Below are 20572 nucleotides of genomic sequence, written 5' to 3' on the forward strand. Positions count from 1 at the left end.
GCACCAACTGCGTCATTTTCCTCTTTGAGAACTAAGACTAGCCTCTTAGCCAAAACACAGAATAATTTAAAACTTTTCATTACTTCTACATAGAGGTTTACATAGTCCTCTAGATACACATAATAGTTAAACATCGACCTTTCGTACAGGAAGATTATTTAGTCTGCTACTTTTATTTCACATAGATATATATAAAATATAACATAGTCTCAAAAGCATGTCGCCTCTCACAACCATCTAACTAGCGTGTAATAATTTGGTCATAGCCCATACATCAATTAAATAATACCACATATAGGTCTTACAATGTTTAGTATCCAAATGAAAAGGAAAGAACATAAGAATCCTAAAAACTAAAGCAACATGATAAGCATGATAGTGGCATTGCACTCAGAAAGTGAGGACCTAACAGACTTGGATTATTGAGAATTCCAAGTCTTGTTTAATGTCATCTCTGAAATCCCTTCAATGAACGGAACCTATTTCAGAAAAGGGAGAAAATGGGGTTAGTATACCACTTGTAATAAGAATGAGACTACATGCACACATATTATCAAATAATGCTAAAAAGGGACCTTTAATCAAATATGCAATTTACTTTGCAAATCTTTATACACATTAAATAAAACAATACCATTTATTAGATAAATTCATTAAGTCCAAAGCATGTGCACCACAAGACCAACAATACTAACTCTACTCAAGTCAACATGCATATCACATGATTACATATATTCAAGCAACTATGTCCTAAAATTATAATACAACAAGCATAAATAAGATTTCATTATAACATAACCAAAGAAATGCAATTACCTACCAATCCCTATTAAATCAACAAGTGTAATGACCAAGAAAATACCCATAACATTACTAAATCAAGTAACCCAACAAGAATCATTACCAACATTACACTTCACATATCATCATACTTTAAAAATGTAGACTAACACATATCAATAAGTGAAACTAATCAACATCTATTATCAACAATGTGCACGTTCATCATATACATATCATGTACCATTATAATCATATTCTTAAATAAAAATATTCTCCTAAGAATTCTGTCAAGGATAACTAGTGCAATGTTTTGGTAGAGTCGCATACAATTCATAAACTAAGCTAAACTCCTTAGGGTATCCTAGTAAAAGTTCATTTCAATAATTCATTTTACCCGTTGGGAACATAATGCTTTAACCGACTTAGACCATATAAGCTAATGGGGAATACGGTGTCATTGAACCCTAAGATGAAGTAAGGCGGACAACTTGGCTAAAGGTAGTACTAACACATGAAACATAGAAATGATGTGGATACACTAGCTAGTATTTCTATGGAGGAAACACAATTCAAGATCTAGGAGATATAGTTGGGACCGTCCGTATACTACATGGAATTGAGTCTCCAATATCAAGAGTACATTAGTGATCCAAACTTCCGTATGTGGGAAGGGACACTCCTCAATCTAGTTCACTCGGTGTTAAGATAGAGTCGCTTTTTTCAAAAGACTTTAATGTCATAATTAATCATCATAGATTAATGTAGGTCATATAATATATAACCCTTGGATAAACATAATTATCATTGCTCACTAAAAATTTTATAAGTATTGTCCTTTCATTAAAATTCATATTGTTGAGGTTAGCTCATTTACATTTTCACATCATGATAAGGCACATTGGTAAATCATCACAATCCTTATAACATTTACATATTAGCCAATACCTCACATTCCATAGTCAACACATTTCAATTCAACATCATACAAACTCTATAAATCCTAATACAAGATACACTCCAATACAACATCATAACATAATCACAATTAAACATAATTAAAGTAAAGAATACATATAAGAAGACTTACAATGTCTCTTTCATAATCAAGGTCATACCATCAACCCTTAATTAGACCCAATTAGTGTGTAGCATCATCATATAACAATACTCAACATGATAACAAGGATAATTGAATCAATACATCACAATCCAACACTAGTTCATAGCTTAATATAAGATACTTAGGTCAAATTCAAAACATACATCATGACCTTGATCAACTTCTCAAGAACTAAAATGACTGAACTATAATTAATTCAAATGTATTCTTGATTGATACAAAAATATAATATAACATTAATTCAAACAATAATTAATTCATAGAACAAATACAATACAATTCATGTAAAGATCATAATCTAGGGTTAAGGGGAATCGGTCATCATCTACAAACTAGATAATTCCATGATGAAGTAACATAATTTATTTAAATTACATGTTAATACATTCATAATATTAAAATAAATCATATAAAAATCAATGGACAACATCAATTTCGTATTGTATGAAAACCCACTTCGAAACCCAACTTTTGAAATCACTTTGATGGAATCCTTTGACGAAAGAGATCTCAATGGTGAAAGGAATCTCATTCCTCTATAATTAATTAATATTGATGGAGAAATTTGAATCTTTTATGTAATTGAACTCACCCATAGATTTGTCTACAATGGACTTCTTCACTAGAGAGAGAGAAGAGAAAGGGCAGAAGAGAGAAGTGAGAGAGTTTTGGGTTTGTGAATTATTAGAGTTTACGTTTGTCAAATAAGGATAGGGCTTTATATGGGTTGTTAACTAACTTAATTATAAATTCATAAAACCCAATTTAACCTCCTAAATAAGCAAAATAATGAAATGACTTGAATGAAAAGGTGCAGTAAAAATAGTCATCATAGACGACACCATCATCGATGGATCGTGGGTCAAAAGACGACAGTTGTGCACCTCCGTACTGTACATCTGTCGACGAGTTCACAAACTATGAGAAATGAATCTTTAAAAATTTTGGGGAAGTGACGATCGATGAGTCAATCGAAGCTTCTCCGATTGGACGACGAGCCGTCAGTGGCATCCGTTGGTGAGAATGTCTATTGAATGTTTTTCGTCACTTTTAGCAAGGGTCCTCCTCAGGGTCCCTTGGTTTTTCATTGGGGAGTCGTTCTTGAAAGTTTCGACTATGAACTAACTTTATTACGTATTAAACACCCTTCCACCAATTTTGATAATTTTCTGACTCCTAAAAACTAGTAAAATAGCCTAAAGAATGCTAGTAACAAGTGAACAATTTTCCGGACGTGATGGACGTTCTTGGAAATTTTGATTTCTACACTTCCTAAATGACTTATATTCATTAAAATAGACCATAAATTGGTTATAAGAGGCTTAGTAGTCTATTTTTAGGACTTAGTTATTAAGGTTTTGTTTATTTCATAAAAATCTATTTTTTATTTTATTTTAGATAGATAATGAATTATAATTATTAATTAATTATATTAATTCAATAGCATAAATAAAAAATCACTTTAAGAGCCCAATTTTCGCCCTCTTTCCCAATAATACCCCTCCACCTTATTATTTAAATAATTAATTGTAAATTTAGGCTAATAATGATACTACCCTTAGTCTTGAAAAAGACCATTTACGCCTAGACCCTCAAAACCTAAGATTTTCCCTTTTTAAGTCCGGTAAACACTCCTTGGAGTGAATCTTCATATTCGAGAGACCTAAATGGTTGGACCCAACCATTCCTACCTTAAATAATTCCCCAATTTAGTAGTCTTAGATGTTGCAAGGGTTCAGAAGTCTGTTTCTACGCGCATCAATCCATGTGAACCCTGGTCTAATCATAGGCATTCTTGACACATTAAGTATCACTTAGTATATATATATTTTTGGGGTTGTTACAATTTCCTCTACGTGATACATAATATTCTCTATGCTATGGGTGTGACCTCAATTGAGAATGTTTAGTTGTCGTCTTATAAAATCAAAGATATGTCCCAAAATTGGTACATGCAATGGAGGGATAATAGGGCACTAAGGGTAGTTAGGTTACTGGGGATATCTTCGAGACGACTTTCCTTGATATGTTCTATCCTAGAGAGTTTAGGGAAGCTAAGGTGGGAAACTTCGCCTTCCTTCGTCATGAAGTATGAGTGTACTTGACTATCCTTTGATGTTTACTAAATTGTCGAAGTATGTTCCATCCTTCTTGTCAAACCCAAGGGATTAGATTATTCATTTTCTTACACGGGTGTCCGAATACTTAGTTGAAGAATGTCACTACGCTATGCTTCATGATGATATGAATATTTATCATCTAGTTGTTCATTCTAAATAAGTGGAAGAAACTAGGTTAATGAGGAATAATAGGGAGGCCGAGAAGGGAAGGTCTTATGAAAGTGGTTCTTCTAAGGGTAGGCTTGACATTCAAGACAAGCCTAGGTTCAAGAAGATGTTTCGAATCACGTTCCTTCAAAATTTCCAAAGGATCATGATTATAGGGTGTCTAACCCTAAGTCTCAAAATGGAATAGGCACTAGTTCACCAATTAAGAAGCCAACTTGTGGAAAATGTTGCAAGATGCATTATGGTGATTGCATTGTCATGAAGGACAATTGCTTTGGGTGTTGCCAAAGGTGCCACAAGGTCAGTATTTCTCTAATGTGAAGGGTAAAGACAAAGGAAGCCGTCAAGCTCAAGCTGGTTGTTCTAATGTTGATGCTCCCAAAAAGAGTCACTTTTATGCGCTTCGATCTAGGGTAAACAAGAGAGTTCTCCCGATATGTTGACTTGTATGTTACAAGTCCTCTCTATTGATACTATGATTTACTATATTAAGATGCTACATTATCTTTTGTTACTCCCTTAATTTTTATGAATAATGATATTTTTCCTGATATCCTAAATAAACCTTTCATGGTAACTACCCTAGTAAGTGAGTAGGTTGTTGCAAACAGGGTATATACAAATTTTCCTATATTATTGTAAAATAGAGTTACTCATGTTGAATTAGTAGAACCTGATATGGTCGATTTGATGTCATTTTGGGGATCAATTGGTTGCATGATTGTTTTTCTTCCATTAATTATACAACAGTAATTATCAAGTTCAATTTTCCAAACGAACCTGTTTTAGAGTGGAAGGGGGGAAATTCTACTCCTAGAGGTCGTGTTATCTTTTAGCTTAAGGCTTGTAGAATTATCTTAAAAGAGTGTTTATGACATACTGTAAGAGTCAAAGATGAAAAATTCGAAAAATCCTCCCATTGAGTTAGTGACCATTGTGAGGTTATTTTCTGGACGTCATTCCTAATGATCTTACCATAATCATTCTTGAATGGGAAATTAATTTTTGTATTGACTTGCTACTAGATACCAACCCCATATCAATATCTCCTTATCAGATGGCTCTTATCGAATTTAAAGATTTAAACGCTCAAATCAAGGACTTACTAGACAAAGGCTTCATTAGACCAAGTGTTTCTCCATGGGGTGTTCCACTATTGTTTGTCCAGAAAAAGGATGGTTCCTTAAAATGTGCATTGATTATCCCCAACTCTATAAAGTAACTATTAAGAACAATTATCGTCTTCTTCGGATTGACTACTTATTTGATCAATTACTAGGGGCAAGGTACCTTTTCAGAGATTGATTTGAGATCGGGGTATCACCAACTTAGTGTTAGATGTGAGTATATACAAAAAAACGGAATTCTGAACTAGATATGGTCACTATGAAATCTTAGTAATTCCCTTTTATCTCAATAATGCCCATATTATGTTTATGGACATCATAAATAGGGTGTTTAAAAGTTTCCTAGATTAATTTTTCATTTTCTTAATTAACGACATCATGGTATATTAAAAAAATGAGCACGTACACATGGTCTATTTGAGGATAGTGTTGCAAGTGCATAAGGAAAACTATCTATTTTCCAAGTATAGAAAATGTGAGTTATGGCTTAGTTCGGTGGCATTTCTTTGTCATATCATCTCTAGTGAGAGAGTTGAGGTAGACCCAAGGAAACCTGACAAAGTAAAAAATTGGCCTAAACCATTGACTCTAAATGACATTAGAAGATTTTTGGGTCTATTGGGATATTATAAGAGGTTTGTGGATGTTTTTGCATCCATTGCATCTCCCTTGACTACCATGACCAAGAAGAATGTGAAATTTTAGTGCTCGGAGGCATGTGAATGAAGCTTACAAATTTTGAAAGAGAGCCGTACCTCTTCTCCAGTGTTGATTTTACCGGATAATAACAAGGGCTTCCTTTAATATTGTGATGCATTCCTATTGCACTCATGGTGTGTCCTTACTAAACATGTAAAAGTAGTAGTGTATGCTTATAGACATCTTTAGGTGCGAGAAGAATTATTTAACTCGTAATCTTTAATTATCGGCCTTGTTATTTGCTTTAAAAATATAAAGGCATTATTTGTATGGTGCCCATGTGGACGTGTATACCGACCATAAGAGTCTTCAATATGTTTTTTCTCAAAAGGAGTTATGGCTCCGAAAAACAAGGGGGTTGGAATTATTGAATGATTACGACATGAGTGTTCTCTACCACCTTGGAAAAGCCACTGTGGTTTTGTATGCTCTATGTCATATGACCATGGGTAGTGTGTCTCATGTACATGAATTCAAGAAAGAGCTAGATAAAGATGCTCATAGGTTGGCGCATGTATGTGTTAGATTAAAATATTCTCTAAATGGTGGTTTCATGGTCCATCATAAATCTGAATGGTCTTTGGCTGCTGAGGTGAAATCTTAGCAACACCTTGATCAACTATAGATAGACTTGACAGAATCGGTTCTTTGTAAGACTTATGAGTGATTCTCCTTAGGGGGGATGTTGTCTTAAGGTATAAAGGAACTTTGAATGTGTCAAATCTTGATGACTAAAGAAACCATATTGTAGAGGAAGCACACGGTTCACGTTATTGTATTCATTTGGGTTGTACAAAGATGCATCATGATATGTAAGAAGTTTTTGGGTGGGACGGCTTAAAGAGGGACATATCGGAATTTATTGAAAAATGTCAAAATATGCCACAAGGGAAAGCCAACCACCAAAATCCAAGAAGTTTACTTCATGAAATCCATGTTCCCACTTGGAAGTAGGACGATTTTAACATGGATTTCGTGGTAGGTTTGCCTCGGCCACAAAAGAAACATGACTCTTTATGGGTAGTAGTAAATAGGATGACAAAATTCGCTCATTTTATTCCAGTCATTTCAACATACTCGGCAGAGGATTATGCAAGGACATTAGTAGATAATATTTAATGTCTACATAAGATTCGGTTATCCACCATATTAGATAGGGTGCACAATTTACATCGATTTTTTGAAGGTCATTCCAAAAATGATTGGGTACAAAAGTGAACCTAAGCACCACTTTTCATCCCCAAATAGATTGTCAAGAAGAGTGTATAATTCTAACCAATGAGGATATTCTTAGAGCTTGTATAATGAATTTAAAGGGAAATTGGGATAAACATTTTCTTTTGGACGAGTTCTCTTATAACAATAATTACAACTAGATTATATCTATGACACCTTTTGAGTCCTTGTATGGTAGGAGATGTAGATCTCCATTTGGATGATTTGAAATGGATAAGTCTTAAATCTTGGGTACCAAATTTATTTATAAGAATTTGAGTTCATATGATAAGGAACCTATTGAAAATGGACTATAACCGGCAAACGTCTTATGTCGGCCATAGGACGAGAGACTTAGGATTTTAAGAGAGTGATACAGTGTACCTAAATATTTTCCCATCCATGTATTAGTGCGATTTTGCAAGAAAAGGAAGTTAAGTCTCGTTATGTGGATCCTTATGAAATATTTTAAAGGTTTTGTAAGGTTCCATATGAGTTTAGATTACAAAATGAATTCACTTCGGTTCATCCGGTGCTTCATGTATCCATGGTTAAGAAGTGTTTTGGTGATCCCGAGTCGATTCTCCGTGTTGAGGGATTTTTTGTGGAAGAGAACCTCTCTTATAAGGAGGTTTCATTTGAAATCATTGACACACACGTGATGAGGTTGAGGAACAATGGGATTGCTTCCGTAAAGGTGTTATGGCAGAACCATCAAGTTGAGGTTATACATTGGAGGCCGAGGACGACATGAAGTCACGTTACCCCCATCTATTTGATAACTATGGCTAATTGTTCCTATTCATAGTAAAAATAATGACTTTCTTTTTTATGTTGCATCGATTTTGATAAAATATGAAGATATATGGATTGTTATAGTGAATAAGCATGCCTATGAATGAAAGTTATGTGAAAATGCTTTTTGTTTTGATTTGAAGTTATTTTGTACATGGTATATTGTTGCCTTCATGAAACGATATTTGGCATGTAGATAGGTTGATTTTTGACATAATTGGCTCTTTAATGATACGATGAGCTCATGTTGTGGTAGAAGGAAATTCCTCATGTTTGATGTCTAAGCTCATATATGTTGTATTTAATAATTTCATTTATTATGTGTATATGACATGTTATTATGATTTGAGTTGTAACTCATATTGATTTTTTATGTTGTTGGTTGGGATGCTAGTATTCAGCCTATCCTTTCCCTTCAAAGGTTAATAATCATGAGCCTCACATTACTGTCCAAGGGTTGTAACATTGTATTAATGTTAGTAATAAAGAATAAAAGTCATATAGGAAATTTTAGAGAGAAAACGACAAGGAACGTCCACGATGTCCAGAGACTAATTTCAAAGTGTTAGTATGCCTTAGAGTACTTTACGGGATATTAAGAGTGGGAATTTGATGAGATTTGGTAGTAAGGTGTCTAACATATATAATTGTTGGTGTAGGGTAAAAAACGTTCGAGTACGACTCCCCAAGGACTAGCCCAAAGGTCCTTGAGGAGGACCCTTCCAATTTGGTAAATAGTATACATGTGACAGTGTCTACCAACAAAGGCAAACAGCGGGGCTATGTCCAATCGACGAGGCATCGATAGTCACTTAACAAGTTGGGTCATTTAATGAAGTTATTTAATTAGGGGTTTAATTATTGATCAGTTGTTTGTTTATTAGATTAATAAATTAATTATATAACCTACCCTAAGTCTAAAACCTCATTTAACACAACACATAAGATGATGAAGTATGTCTTGTTTTGGTATACATATGTCCCTCAATTTGATGTATGCATAATGAGAATATGATATCCTAGATCGTTGAGACGGTCGTTAAACTGAATCCTGAAAACTAGAAAGAAGGGTTATGATATCCTAGACGTTTAAAGTCATAATGGTATAGTTCTTGTAAGAATTATGTGCTTTGAAATAGGTTAGCTGAAATGATATGAAATCATCAATAATAAATTATTTGAGCTATACTTATTGACCATTTAGTGGCAGCCCTATGTGACAAATCTTATATAAGGCTTATTATGGTTTGGTAGTTGCTACTATATTCTACCTCTCCATATGCCCTTATGATTCAATAACTATATCAAAACTAAGGCTAGCACAGAGTGATCATTCTTTGGGAGTGACTTTACTTAAGTTGATACTAGAGTATAAGAAACCCTTGATATTCCATAACCATGTGCGTACATGGGATGTGTCCTAGTTCTATTCTTGAGGAAATAGAACACCCTCGATAAGATTATGGTAGACTCCTAATACATGCCTATCTAATATGGTTTATGTCGGTTAATCCTTATTCTAATCATGTGGGATATATGCTAGTATTGGATAAGTTCTACAACATTTAAGTAGTTGAAGGGGACGCTACCTAGCTATGGAACGAGTAGGCTTTAAAAATGTTAGGTTGTAGGTTCACTAGTTCTTCTCCAAGGTAATTATGTGAAAGTCCCTAATTGTTGAATGCCTCTTAAATGTATTAATAAACATAGTTGACTCAAGTTAATGCTTGTGAATAAAATGGTACCTATGTATAGTATCTTTGAGGATCATCTAGGTAGGCTTGAATAAGGTGTATAGGCGTTCTCTTTATGTTTTAATAAGGTTAATCTTAGAGTAATTCTAGCTAGGGAATTTAATTGATGAAATGGGAATAATCTTACTATATTTAGTATTGAGGATCAGTTAGGTGTCTGTGAAGGGGTTGTATAGGCGCTTTCTTCATATATTACTCATGTCGGTCATAAGATAATCTTTTGTTGGAAGGTATTATACATATATGGTTTGAAGTGATAATACGTCTATATTATGGAATATGTCTTATATGTTAATATGTTGACTTGAAGTTGTTTCTTATAATTATGTACTGAGGTTTTCTCTTAAAAGAGCACATTTTATACAAATGTCTCTCACAATGATTTATTGTATTACACAATACTTAGTGCATTCGAATGTACTAACTCCATTTATTTTGTACTATATCTAAATGTGTAGGTGGCAATTGAGAGTAGTCATTTGAACTGAAGCTTGGATATTACTATTTTTTCAAGAAAGTTACGGTATGACCTCTATTGACGCGAGGACATAGCTATGTTTAACTTTTTTTGTTAAAGACATTATATCAGTCTTTTCTATTTATGTTTTTTAGATGTATTGGTGACCCAAAATATTCGTGTGTCTAAGATTGCATTAATGAGACATAGTATATCCTATGTTTTTATGAACAAATTTTGATATTATGTGGTGAAGAGTTCTAATTCTGCAATACTTTTCATATATATATTCGGTGAATGATGACAAAGGTCTTGTATTAGACCTCCGAGATGTCGAATACACTATACCAGGATAGGAGAATACAATTTCTTCTAGGGTATACACTCGGGTCATGAGAAATGTTGGTATCAAAGCATAAGGCTTCAAAGTAGTCTTAGGTTTTCAAAGTATCAAAAAATTCACGTGTAGTAGAGTTTTGTTCATTGGTGTTTGTCACAACTTTTGTTGGGCCATAGAGTTGAGGTTATAAGTGTCTATTACTAATATCTTCTCTTTCATTTAAATGAGATAACTACTAGAAGGATGTCCGCAAGAAGGTTGAAAGAGGAATAAGTTAATGAGAAAGTTCCCCAAGGTGGACAGGTTCTATTAGGTTTACATGCACCCCCCCCCCCACAAGTTGATCAAGTCCCTATAATGAATGAATGTAATGTGTTTCCGGTGGTTCCCCCGGACATGACTGATGGTGAGATTAGAGTGGCTCTTCTTCCCTTATCCTGATCCATGACAACTCTTGTTAATAGGAGTATTGAGCCTATGGTGAATGTTTTGGAGAGTACTATGACCTATAGATTGAGGGACTTTGTGAAAAAGAATCCTCCTATATTTCTTGGCTCTATTGTGGGAATCGATCCTCAACAGTTTCGTAATGGTGGTTAGAAGGTGTTGGGTGCTATGAAGGTACAATATAAGGAGTAGGTGGAGTTGGCATCATTATAATTTAGGGAAGTTTCTCAATTATAGTATACTCAATGGAAAGACTGTATGCCGGTTGAGTTCCGTCCGATAGAATGGGAAGAGTTAATGAAAGCCTTCTAATGAAGTTATTTTCCCTGGGAAATGAGGAAGGTGAAAGTTGATGAGTTAATTAACCTTCGGCAAGGTAACATGAGTGATAAAGAATATTCTTTGAATTTTACTCTATTGTCTATGTATCTTCGATCTGTAGTGTCTAACCCTAGAGATGATATGAGTAGGTTTTTTTACCAATGTTGATATCCTTCTAAAAGAAGAGTGTCGTACGATTATGCTCAAAGGTAACTTGAACTTGTCCAGGCTTATGATGTATACTCAATCCATTGGGGAGTCAAAACTTAGTTGGATTGCAAGGAATTTTTTGAGAGGGTAAATCCAATGAGCAAACCCAACCTAAGTTCAAGAAGATGGCTCCAAATAAAGATGGGTGTAGTGCTCCTAATGTAAAGATTAAGAGTTGTTGTATTTCTCATAATGTTAATCCTACTTGTGCTACTTATGTGAAGAGGCAGTTTGAAAGTGTCTAGCCGGTACCGATTGTTGGTTTAGTTGTGGTAAGGATGGTCATAAAGTGAGGGATTGTTCTACTACTGCTACTACATGAAAAGAGTCCAAGAGATTTCCTCTAGGTGTTCCAAATAGTAGTTCTCCAATGAGGAATATCTTCTATGTTCTCAAATCGAAGATAAATTCAGGTGAAGATACCGGTAAGTATAGTTTTCTCTGATACTTGTTATGGGTTCCATATAAGTAGCAGTATGGTGAGTAGTTGAGTTGTGATTTGTTGTCTCTTCTCTTCAATTTTATTCAAGCTTGAGAGATAGATTGCCACAGTAGCATGTCTCCTTTTTTTAGGAGTCTAGTTGATAATCAATTTCATTGATCTCCTAGCGTTGTGAATTTCATGAGCCTATGTTTATGTGGTTAAATGAGTTTATATGATCTTGTCTCTCATTTTGTCATGTTTTATTAATAAATTGCGTAAAAAGATGCATTTTTTTTATTATAGAGCATGCTTTACTGCAATGTAATTAAATTTTTTTCTAAATTGTTATTTCTTAAGAAATGGTTATAATGTGCTTTGAAATGATATTATGAGAATGATAATGTGTGGAGAAGGAAGTTCGTCTTATATGTTATAAAGATATTTGAGTCTTATTACATGATAAGTTATAGAGGTTATTCCTACATGTTAGTTGTGTTTTGAGTCTCTTAAATGTGTGGAGTTTATGTTTCTCCTATATATGAGTGTTGTAAATGGTGTTTTATGGTTTGATCTTCTATCCTTGAGTCTTTATATCTTTATAGTTTCTAAAGAGTAGAGAGTGGCATTCGAGGACAAATGTTGTCAAAGTGTGGGAGAATGTAACACCTCTAAAATAAACTAGGTGAAGCTTGAAATTAACATATGTTTCATGAGGTTATAAAATCTTAAAATATTTAATTATACTGTTAAGGTGAAATATATCGAGATTCAAAGTTTTTGGAGGTCAAATGTTGAAGAATGTCAATGATGTTCAAAAGTTAGCCTTGAGACGTGCTTTTGTGTTCTAGTGTGTCTTTGCATGTTTTACGTGTTTTTTTGAGTTCAAAATCATGTGCGATGTTCTTAAAATCTAGAAGTAATTATCTATATTAGAAACATCTCTGCAAAACTCCCCAAATACCTCCTAAATGTTTCTTGAGGAGGACCCAACCATTGGCTCTAGACTGCCAAAAACAATGCTATCCAACGACTACCAAATGACGGACTATAGCTCAGTCAACGCCTAATCGATTGTGGGCGTAACCTCACAATTACTGTTCTAAGCTTAGCACCCTTTTTGGGAGTCTCTTACCCAAACCACAAACTTGCAGTAATGTTTGATGGTCGGTGGATGATGTGTTGATGGTTCGGTGATTTGACACCTGCAAGTTTCTGCAGGTGTGTCTGCCTAGTAAAAGGAAATATGGGTAATTCACCTAGCATTCCAAATATATTTTGGGAGCTTATTTAAGGTATTTTTAGGTATTTTAAGTGACTTTAAACGTCTAGAACCTATTGTTGAGTTCATGCTTAAAAAATTCAAAACCCCTAAACCCCAAATAGAATTCGTTAGAATTCCATTGGAGCTAGAAAGGTTGGAGCAAAGAGGTTGATTTTTCCATCAAATCTTCATCAATTTCGTGGAGAGTTATCAATCAAGGTATGGTTTTTCAACCATCAACTCTCATTTTTCAAGGAGCCTAACTTCAAAAAATTTTGTAAGACCTCTAAAAATATGAAATGTTCTATTTTAGCATCTTGCCATGGGTTGTTGTATTAAATGACTTGAAACAATGATATATGATATAATTGATGTTAATTGAATTATTTTTATCAAAATTCCTATGAACCCATGCAATTCATTAAATCCTAATTTTTGCTATAATGCTGGTGATTTGATCATATCTCTATTGTATTCAATTCTTGTGTATATTATTTTGGGCTATTGAATTATGTAAAGATCATGTTAGAATTCTATATATGCTACCTTATTTTAGTGATATTCGTATGGTATTATTTTAGATCATTTTATTGTGTTATTACAGGTATGGATTGGTGTGTATTACTATTGGTAACAACCTTTGTTAATTGAATTTGTTGGAATGGTTAAGCATTTTAGATATTGATTACAAAATGGTTGTATGTTGACCTAACCTTTTTTAAATTGTGTACTATAAGTCTTGAGTTATGTTGATTAGTATGTTTTGCTTCTGGTGGCGGTGCTTATGTGCTATAATTGTGAAGAATGTGGCCTCGTCGGCATTACAATATGAATTATCAAGTTATATTTTTATATAGCTTTTATGGGTAATCATTGTGAACGCTTAGATGTATTATGTGTATTAATAAAGTGAAATCATGTTTACTCCTAAATGATTAGAGGTGATCATGAATGACTATGATAATATCCTTATTTATGCAATCTCTATGTTGAAGTATGATTCTTCATAATTGGTTATATGAATGTTGTGATGGGTTATGTTTATGTTTCTATTGAAATTGATAGTGTGACCTTTATTAGTCTTATTATTCCCTATGTGCTAATTTAATATGATTGTACTTGTGATAAGTTGATGAGGTGTGTCTTGTTTTAGCAGACCTATGTCCCTCTACTTGATATATGAAGATGTGTATATGTACTCCTCACATAGTAGGCTAAAAAACCTTTTCTATGTATGTATATGTATGATTGAAATATGATGTTGATCATGTTTAAGAAGGTCATTAACTTGGAACATTCAAACTAGAAAGAAGGTTATGATATCCTTGAAGTTCAAAGTCTTAAAGGTATCCTTCTTGTGAGCATGATGGATTTAGGGATAGGTTATCTTGAAAGGAATGGAACCATCACTAAGAAAGTAATTGAGTTACCCTTATTTACCATTGAGTGAAAGACCCATGGGACCCATATTTTGTAAGGTGTATTATGATTTGGTAGTGACTATTATATTGGACCTCTTCATATGAGAGCTAAGGCTAGAACCAAGTGAGTATTCTTGGAGAGTGACTTTACATAATTTAAGGCTAGAGTTATTGAATTCATGATATTCCTAAACCATATGACTACATTTTATGTGTCCTTATTCTACCATTGGCATGTAGAACACCCTCAATCGGAGTAGAGTATAGTCCACATTCCATGCCTAGCTGGTATGGTCTCTGTCGGTTAATGCATATTCTCATTATATGGGGTACATTCTAGTATTGCATAATTTTTACGATGTATAAGTAGTGTAAAAGGGTTATTATCTAGACATGGAACGGGTAGGCTTTGAAGATTTTAGGATGTTGGTTCCCTAGGTCTTCTAGAAGACCATTATGTTAATGACTTTAATTATTAAATGTCTTTTAAATGGCTTAACGAACATATATGACTTAAATAAATGCATGTGAATAAAAAGGTACCTATCTTTAGTATCTTGGAGGATTTCTTAGGTAGGCTTGAAGATGGTGTGTGTGCGGTCTCTGCATGTTTTACTTAGGTGAGTCTTAGAGTAATTCTAGGCATGGAGTTTAATTAATAAATGGGAATAATCTTCCCTTAGGTAGCCTAGATGATCACTTAAGTGTATCTAAAGGGTTTCTAAGGGTGACTCCTTCATATCTTACTCGAGTTTGTCTTAGGATAATTTTTGGTTTTAGTGTCTTATACTTATATTATTTGAAGTGATTTTAATGTCATATTGTGAAATATGTCTTATTTGTGTATATGCTGACATAAAATGGTTTCTTTTTCTTATTTTATGAGTTTTTTTCTAAAAAAGAGCATGTTTTATACAAATGTCCTTTTAACATGATATTATTACATTGAACCATACTTAGTCCATTCTAATGTTCTAATTCCATATATTTTGTCTTATCTCTAAAGGTGTGAGTTGCAATTGGGAGGAATCATTTCAAGTGAAGCTTGGACATTAGTATTCTTCCAAGAGAGTTATGTTATGTCCTACAGACTCTAGGACATAGCTATGTTTAGTTTTTCTTGTTAAAAACATTATATTAGACTATTTTATTTATATTTTGTTAATGTATGGGTCATGACCCAAGATATTTGTGTGTCTAAGATAGAGACAGCAAGACTTAGTATTTCCTATCTTTTATATAAAGAGAATTTGATAAGTTATTGTGAAAATTTTTTAATTCCGCTGCTTTCATATATGTATGCGATGAATGATGTTAAAGGGCTTGTATAAGACCTCAGAGAGGTCAAATACGCCGTGCCACGATTTGAGAATACAATTTCTTCTAGGTTATACACTCTGGTAATTACAATCATGCATAAGGGTCAATATGAGTATAGTCTTTCAACAATACATCAATTAGATTATAACCATAATAACTTTAAACTGAAAGTCATTTTAAAGCATATTCATCATTCTCATAATCAGACATAATTCACATACTTTTCCTTTCAAAAAAGAAGGATCATGTTGCATCAATAAATCTATAGTTCGTACATTATACATTGAAATAATGATAATTTCAAGTCACTCTATCAATACTTGCATAATCCATAAAATTCTTTATAATTAAAAAACACATATCACAAATACATAAATAGGAAATATGTGAGTTTCATTGGTCCATAGAATATCTCATCATAAATAAACATTAAATCATCAATTCAATCATAATCTACCATAAATGAATTGATAATTTTTTTTAAAGGACGCCATCTGATTCAAGTCAAACCCTAACTTATGTGGAAATCAGTAGTTTTTGAATTGTGTTTGGAGGGACTCCGTTCGATAATAAGTTACCACACCATAATTATGAATTCAAATTAATTTATGTAGAAAACATAGCTTCTTTAACATCCTAGGTTCCACTTTCTTCGTCTTCTTCATTGCAGTTCTAGAAAGAGAATGTTTGGAGAAGATAAACTCTTTTGGGATTTCATTTTGGTTTTTGGGAAATAATTGGGTGAATGGATACACTTCATATAAAAAGTTCGGAGAAGATGAACTCTTTTGGGATTTCATTTTTGTTTTTGGGAAATAATTGGGTGAATGGATATACTTTATATAAAAATACTAAGTTAGGTGTCAAAAAATATGAAAAATGACTTCAAATTGATAGGACTAAGGAAGGATAACCCAAAATACCCTTCAATTAATGAGAGCTTCCAGGTGCCACAAGGGGCCCACATGCCATAGGCCTTCTCTTGTATATGAGCTAGTGGTTTAACACTTTCTGACTTTAGATCACTAGAACTAATCATCTCCAAGAGGGGATCCACGAGTTGTGGAGCAAGACACATAGTGTTGTCCCTCTCGTTGGCTTTGAGGAACTGGATATTCAATTTTGCTAACAACCTTAAAACCCTAAGCCATCTTCAAGACGACTCCCACAAGAAATTTAAGCGTTCACAATGCTTGAATTTTATCGGCTTGATTAAACATGTTTTATGAATTCAAAGGAGTCTACTACCTATATATCCATGAGTGGCACAATGACTCGTGATGTCTACTATGGGCCGTGAATACCCTTATTGTTTTGGAGTGCAGTACCTTGGTAATAATGGGAAGCCCATGCCCTTGCCCATTTTCTTTAGCTCTCACTTTCTCCCTTGACATTAACCCTCGCTTTTGAGCTCTACTTTAGCCTAATAGTTTTGGAGTTGTTCCAATAGTATACTGAATAGTCTTTTGAATCTTGTCGCAATGCTAGAACTGCTACTAATTTCAACCACTCCTTCAACTCCTAGAAAATCTGCTCACAAGCATTAGTCCACTGGAACATCACATCTTTTTGAGTAAGCTTCCTTAATTGTGCTAAAAGTAAAAAAAAACTCCACTACAAACTTTCTGTAATGCTCGTCTAGCTGTAAAAACTACGAACCTCTATTGGAGTCATGGGTTTGGGCTCTGTCTTTATGACCTGAATGTTTTGTTTATAAACTGCAATGCAATTATCTTATACAATATGAACTAAAAAAGCTACAAATTTCAACCATATGTCACACTTAAAAAACTTTATATAATGTTTTCATTCTCGATGTAAAAACTTTGCACATAGTTTTTAGTCTAGATGTACGTAAAGTTTTTCTCAAAGATGATTTGCTTTCTCAACTTCTGGATGTGAATACACAAAAATATAATTAATAAATACAATAAAAAAATTATATATACAAACTAAATGTCTATTTACTAGGTCTTCAAAGGTTTGACGGTATATAATTTCTACGATGCAACCTCGATATACTAAGATGTCGATAATCGACTCACTAACTAGTGTAGGTACGACAAAGGGTCGATCTAATGACTCTTGAGTCCGTTTAGCTAGGTAGTGAATATTTACGATTTTGGCCACTACCAAAACTAGATTCTCCCTCTCTTCATCTGCATCTGCCCGTAGCTCATGATGTCTGGGTCTACGCCTAATAGACTATGTTTATAAGGAGGAACATACTAGTGACCCTGGCTACTAAACTATACAACCTCAACCTATTGTCCGGAAGTTCCTCAATCCATTCACCTCATTTTCATAAGAACAAAAACTTATGGAACCGTACCTGCAAATCCCATAAAGCATCATGCAACTAGAAGTACATGAACAGGTCGGTCTTTGACTGACCTAAACCCTTTTGTTGTTTATAGCTTAACGCACGTGAACACTCATGTCGGCTTGCATGTCTATATTAATCAGATTACCTTTGTAGGAAATTTTAGTGTTGGACGTCTAGGTGGCCTAGTAGAATATCGGGACCAAGGTTCACCCAATTCAAAGATGGTCGATTTATTTTTACCGAACACAACCCTAGGCTGTCTTGCAAACGCCTGCAACACTCAGCGTATCATATACCAACAAATTTGACGAAGTATAGAAATACTTAAACAGCGAAGTTAAACAACAGACAGAAAGTAAAGGAACTCATCCCAACCTTTATTAATCTTATAATTAATACAAAGGGAATGCTTTTCAAATTTGTCTAAAGCCAGAAACACACTCTATATCCTAAAACAAAATTTCCACCCTTATAAAATTTTTGCACATTGCAGTAACACGCGGCAGTTATAAATAACACCTATCCAACACTTGTCATCAAAGGATTCAAACTAAGTTTCCAACTACTATATTTCTAACAGATACAATCTAATTCAAGTTAAATCCTTATCCACACGAAATATTATTATTCTAACACTTAGAATGTTTCAGGCTATATTCCAACACAGAGAATATTTCAGCCAGCTTCAAATACATAGAATATTTTAGCTGCCCTCCAACACTTAGTTTTATTTCAGCAATTAACGTGAACTTAGTTTTGTTTCAGCACTTCACGGGAAAAGCCTTTGTTCTTGAAATCGTCATGTGTTCAAAGCTTTGCCTTGTCAAGACAACATGCTGCCTTGACGATGAATTTAGCCCATCCATAAGCCTTGCATGTTCAAGTTGCCTTGCCAACACCGAAGCTCCTTGAACCTATGTTGCACTGTTTTGCCCCCGTTCATGTCAAGACCGATTCCCAAGTCCTTGACATGTCTGCATGTAGTTAGATCAAGTAGATTACGGGTGAAACAGACCACCCGCACAACTTAAACTCGATGTCCTCATCGTGATTATTTTAAGATAGTCCTTGATATGAGCATCAAACTCCCAAAACTCTTTCACCTTCTCCCAAACTGCATCAGCTGCACTTTTTCCTTTCCAGTGAACCAAGAATTCTATCATAGTATTCCTCTTACTTGTGTCCAAAACCCGGTGATCAAGGATATTCTCAATTTCAGCATCATATTGTGTAGGTACTAATGGAGGAGCCCTCTTTGACCTGTTTCTGTCTTGATCTTTTGCATCTTTAAAGTAAGGTTTCAAAAAAGTCACATTGAAAATAGAATGAATTTTCAACCTTTTTGGATGTTTTAATCTATAAGAAACTTCACCCACTGGTTTCATTACTTCGAAAGGACCATCGTACTTAGGAATCAAACCCTGATGTCTATTCATACTTACAATCTGTTTCAAGATTTGAGGAGTAAGTTTCAATAACACTTTGTCACCCACATTGAACTCAACTGAGAGACGATGTATATCAGCATACTTCATTATGCACCGCTAAACCTTGCGCAAATTATCCTATGCTTCAGATAACATTTCAAGTTTGTCCCATGCAACCCTGTATGTTGCTGGACAGTTTCCTTGATTTTTAGATTTGGCAAGATCATGTGGCGTCATAGGTTGTTTTCCTACACGATTTAAAAAAGGCTCATTTCAATTGCAGACGACTTGTGCGGATCTAAGATTTAATCTTTTGAGCTGAGGTAATTTAATCCAATACCCACAAACTATTAATAAAAACCTTATTTTTGAAACCCCTATATCTATCTCTATCTCTATCCCTCGATCAAGAAAACCACGCAATCTTAAAACTACATTGGAAACTATAATTCTTAAGTGAAACCACAATTAATGATTTAACATACTCTTAAATAGCATTAAATGTAACAATTAGCAATACACATAAGCTATATCAGCCCATAATCACATATTCACACCAACGAAAATTGGGTTTTAACTAAGGATTATAAAAAAGGTAAAATCCCATTAAGAAATTTATCATCCATAAACTAGGTAATATTGATTTCATCCTTACAATGCTTAATTGTTTCTCAAAGACTCACTTTATAATTCTCAAAAAAATGGACTTCTTCAATCCTTCAAAGGTAAGGTAAACGAGAGAAAAACTCTCTTGAAATGTTCAAAAATTAACAATTACAATGTATTAAAGATTATTTTGCTAATGGATTAAAGAAGATTAACTAAATGTTCAAAAAT

The 20572-nt window shown here is 33.9% G+C and overlaps 1 protein-coding gene across 1 annotated transcript; it reads right to left on the reverse strand.

Annotated features, from left to right (window-relative positions):
• Positions 1-19306: 19306 nt before the first annotated feature.
• LOC138337434 (uncharacterized) lies at positions 19307-19843 on the reverse strand. Its single transcript, XM_069287344.1, has one exon. The coding sequence runs from the start codon at positions 19841-19843 to the stop codon at positions 19307-19309; it is 537 nt and encodes a 178-aa protein (XP_069143445.1).
• Positions 19844-20572: the final 729 nt, after the last annotated feature.

Source organism: Solanum lycopersicum, chromosome 7, assembly GCF_036512215.1.
Source record: "Solanum lycopersicum chromosome 7, SLM_r2.1".
Taxonomy (NCBI): Eukaryota; Viridiplantae; Streptophyta; class Magnoliopsida; order Solanales; family Solanaceae; genus Solanum; species Solanum lycopersicum.